The sequence below is a fragment of the Zophobas morio genome, unplaced genomic scaffold (assembly GCF_036711695.1).
Source record: "Zophobas morio isolate AGI-343-1 ecotype UQ-CSIRO unplaced genomic scaffold, CSIRO_AGI_Zmor_V1 ptg000108l, whole genome shotgun sequence".
NCBI classification, from domain to species: Eukaryota; Metazoa; Arthropoda; class Insecta; order Coleoptera; family Tenebrionidae; genus Zophobas; species Zophobas morio.
In genome coordinates, this window is record NW_026972213.1 from 5116795 (window position 1) to 5121386 (window position 4592).

Here is a 4592-nt window from a genome sequence, read left to right on the forward strand (position 1 = left end):
ATTGATAAATATAAGTTATATTTCAATATAAATGGTATACCTTTGTAACATTGCAGCCAGTTTAAAAATCTTGGAGTGATTATCGATTCAAAATTGTCTTTTGTACCTCATATTTAGGCTACCATAAACTCATCTATGAGAAATTTAGGTTTCATAATAAGAAACACGAAGGATTTTAAGAATATTGGATGCATAAAACTCTTATTTAATGCATTAATCAGATCGAAATTAGAATACTGTTGCGTTATATGGTTCCCATATCAACCAATTTACATTACTCTTGTAGAAAACGTACTCCGTTAAATTTTGTAAATACCTTTATTATGTATCAGTCATATCCAATTCGACACTGTGACACAAAAATTCTGTGCAATATCGTCAATGAGGATATACTGTGGGCCCGTTGAGATGTTGCCTCCTTAATTTTCGTACAAAAATTTATATTTGGGCGTATACATTATCAAGCGCTTTTGGAAGAAATGAATTTGTATGTTCAACAGGAAGTACTCTACCTAGTACCTTCACTTCTAACTGCATTAAGACTAATATATAATTTCTACTGGAATGAGCTTGGACATATTTCACGATCATTTATGTGTATTCGTATCTAGTAATAGGATTGATTTATTAAAAAGGTATCAGGCGCTATAAATTTTATATCACCATTTATGGTGGTTGTTCTACTTTGCTTTACGTATGATGACAATCAATATAATGTTTGGTATTCCATTATAGACTCCTAGTCTGCTAGAAATTATACTATTATTATTAAGTAACATTTAAAACCTTTATTAAATTAGATTATTCTTGACAGCATATTCAACAATCGGCCTTAACCTATTTTTAAAACCACTTTTATCTTTCAGTTCAAACTTGAACGATTCACTAATATCTTCTCCTCTGTCTGCAGCTTCAGCCATGTCTGGAAGGTCTTCCTTTTCGGTATACAAAGATTTGATTGGTAATATGCAAAATAATACACCATATCTGCCATAATTCCTCCACTCATCAAACAATTTTTCTACAGTATATTTGTCTGCAACCTTGCTACCTAGCCTTCTTAAATACTCGCAAAAGTATTTATGATAATCTCTCAAAATAGTGTCCATGTCAGCAATATCTTCTTTGGATATACCAGCGAACAAAAAGTATGAAAGGTCAGTCACAGGAGATGTGAATTTCGAGATTTGCCAGTCCAGAATCGCAACTTTGGAAACGCTTGTTTTCTCTTCATTCTAGAGTATAAATTAAATTTACCTTAAAATACAAATTTATTAATTACGTACCTCAAATTTGTACAAAAAATTATTCACCCAACAGTCTCCATGGTTTATGACTTTTAAATCGTCAACACCAGGTTCCATTTCAGCAAGAATAAATTCAACTTGATCTTTAAGCTTTAACCATGTCTCTAAAATATCGTTTTTAACCTCATCTGTTAGCAACTCATGTACCTCTTCCACACAATTTCTAAACGTATTTAAAAATCCAGATGTTTCTAAAAAACTCCTCATTACGTCTTCAGCCGCGTGTTTCATCAATTTTTGAAATTTTTCAGGTTGTTGTTCTTCCAAAGCCACTGACGTTGCATGAAATTTTGCATAGTCTTTTATCACAATATTGATAACTTCTCTTGATAATGGTTTTGCTTTTGGCCATAAGTCATAACCTATTTTTTTCAAATTTTCCAACACTATAACATATCTGAATCCGTCACTATAAACGCCATAACATTTCGGTACACTGTCGAAGGGTTTTTCAATGCCTTTACTAATTTGAAACTCTTTGAAAACTGGAAAAACATTTTGATACACGTAAGCTTCTTTCACAAATGCTTTTCTAAAAACGGGTACACTTTCCATTAAAGCAGCGCTAGGTTTGCTGCATTTTAAAACAAGATCGTATTCTTTGGTCTTGCCTTGTTTGTCAGTTCCACTTACAAAAACAAAAATTATGTCTCCGGCGTATCCATCACCTTTTTCGGAAGTTCCTGTTATCGTGACTGCAAAATTTGTAAGATTTTCTTCTGTTAAAGCAATTTTTAACCACTTTCGCACATCACTGTCAAGTTCAGTTGTTGTTCCCATTGTAACAAAAAGTAAAAAAATTTAGATAATTATAAAAACAGCCTTACTTACTTTTAGTTTAAAGTTAGACTGACTGTTCAAATGTTAACTAAACCCAATAATAAATGTGTGTGGCTTTTATATCAATGCTTAAAATTTGTAAAGTCATGATCCTGAGAATGACGATAAAAATATATTATCTTTTGCACAATCGTTAAGTATATCTTTACTCATAATAGAAAATTTTAACCACACCGTCCACTTTTGTACAACTGAAAATATATAAATAATCCCATTTAAGAACGATTAATTTATCGTCTCAGTTTCCCTTATCTTTCAAACAACAACTACTTATATAGTTATTTATCTGTGGAGAGGATAATTATTATATTTATCTTCCTGATTTATTGTTTATAAAAGATGAAAGTAAAATTAGTATATAGCTGCCCATTAGTGCCTTTGTCATTTACTAAATACGTTATTTGATGATGGGGAAAAGTGGATTTTCCGTATTAGCTATCGTGCTATGTACGTCTAACTGTTTTTACGAAAATTCAGGGCTGTTTGTTCTTTTAAATTTCGAAAAACATTCGGTAAATTTTGTACAAAAAATTGTTCAATCACCATGAGTTATAACTTACAAATCATCGGCATCATGTGTCTATCTATGATTTTTCGACGATTTAACTATTTTACTTATTTGATAAACTGATAAATTAAAAAAAACCGTGTATATTTTTTAAATAAAAATATTACTGCTATTCTGAAACGAAAATTGAATAGCTCGAGAACGTTGTATAGTTCCTAACAATCAGATAACTAAGATATTCAAATAATATTGTTAATTAACATTTAAAAGTTTCATTAAATTAGATTATTCTTAACAACATATTCAACAATTGGTCTCAACCTGTTTTTGAAGGCACTTTCATCTTTCACTTCAAATTTAAACGATTCAATAATATCTGCTCCTCTGTTTACGGCTTCAGCCACATCTGTAAGGTGTTCTTTTTCCGAATATAAAGATTTGATTGGTAAAACGTAGAACACTGCGCCATATCTGCCGTACTTCTAAACAATTTTTCCACGGTCTATTTATCTGAAACCTTGGTATCTAGGCTAGTTAAATACTCGCAAAAGTATCTATAATAGTCTTTCAAAATAGTGTCAATGTCAGTAATATCTTCTTTTGATATACTGGAAAACAAAAAGTATAAGAGATCAGTTGCAGGTGATGTGAATTTAGAGATTTGCCAGTCCAGAATCGCAACCTTAAAAACGTGTTTTTTTGTCTTCGTCCTATCAAATAAATTAATTTAACCTTAAAATACAAATTTCTTACTTTAAGTACCTCAAATTTGTACAAAAAATTATTCATCCAACAGTCTCCATGATTTAACACTTTTAAATCGCCAACACTGGGTGTCATATCACCAAAAATAAAACCAACTTGATCTTTGAGCCTTAAGGTCTCATTTTTAACATCATCCGTTAGCAAATCATATACCTCTTGCACAGAATTTTTAAATACATTTAAAAATCCAGATTTGTCCATAAACTCCTTTAGTGTATTTTCAGTTGAGTCTTGAAGCAGTTTTTGAAATCTTTCAGGAAACTGATCTTCCAAAGCCACGGAAATCGCATGAAATTTTGCATATTCTCTTATTACAGTATCGATAACTTCTCTTGTTAATGGTTTTGCTTTTGGCGACAGATCGTACCCTAATTTCTTCAAATTTTCCAACAGAACAACATGTCTAAATTGATCACTGTAAGCACCGTAACATTTTGGCACACTATCAAAAGGTTTTTCGATACCTTTGTTAAATTGAAATTGTTTGAAAAGTGGGAAAACATTTTCATAAATGAAAGCTTCTCTTACAAATGCTGTTCTAAAAGCAGGTGCACTTTTCATTAAAACAGCACTAGATTTACTGCATTTTAAAACAAGATCGTATTCTTTGCTCTTGCCTTCTTTATCAGTTCCTATTACACAAACGAAAATTATGTCTCCCAGGTATCCGTCACCTTCTTCAGAACTTCCGATCATCTGGACTGAGAAATGAAAGATTTTCCTGTGCTAGAGCAATTTTTAACCACTTTTGAACTTCACTACCACGATCAGTTTTTCTTTCCATTAATACAAAAAATAGTAGTTTGATATAAATGGTAGGGAATTATACAAAAAGCCTTACATTTAACTTAACGCTAAAATGTTCAGAGGTGAACTAAAGTGGTTTATAAATGTGTGTGGCTTTTATATGCTTTTCATAACGTTAAAGATATATCAGCCACAATTATCCTAAAATTATTTCCACAGCATGCATTTTTATATAAATGAAAACAATTAATTCAGTTTTGAAACGACTGATTTATCATCTCCATTAGCCTTGTCATTCACACAACATAAGTGATAACTTAACGGACGATATTTCTAAATTTGTTTCATATTTTCATGATTTATACTCCTATTATTTTTGTGCTCCATTTATTTAACTTTTATCAAAAACAATTAGAAAATTGGTA

The 4592-nt window shown here is 31.0% G+C and overlaps 2 protein-coding genes across 2 annotated transcripts; both read right to left on the reverse strand.

Moving 5' to 3' along the window:
* Positions 1-762: 762 nt before the first annotated feature.
* Positions 763-2196, reverse strand: LOC135144632 (uncharacterized). The gene is made up of 2 exons (XM_064076673.1): positions 1287-2196; positions 763-1235 (listed from the first exon to the last, which is right to left on the reverse strand). Exons 1-2 carry the CDS (start codon positions 2085-2087, stop codon positions 792-794), a joined length of 1245 nt encoding a protein of 414 aa, XP_063932743.1. The 5' UTR covers positions 2088-2196; the 3' UTR covers positions 763-791.
* Positions 2197-2930: 734 nt separating this feature from the next.
* Positions 2931-4116, reverse strand: LOC135144719 (uncharacterized). Its single transcript, XM_064076775.1, has 2 exons — positions 3517-4116; positions 2931-3137 (listed from the first exon to the last, which is right to left on the reverse strand). Exons 1-2 carry the CDS (start codon positions 4114-4116, stop codon positions 2931-2933), a joined length of 807 nt encoding a protein of 268 aa, XP_063932845.1.
* Between the last annotated feature and the right edge of the window lie 476 nt (positions 4117-4592).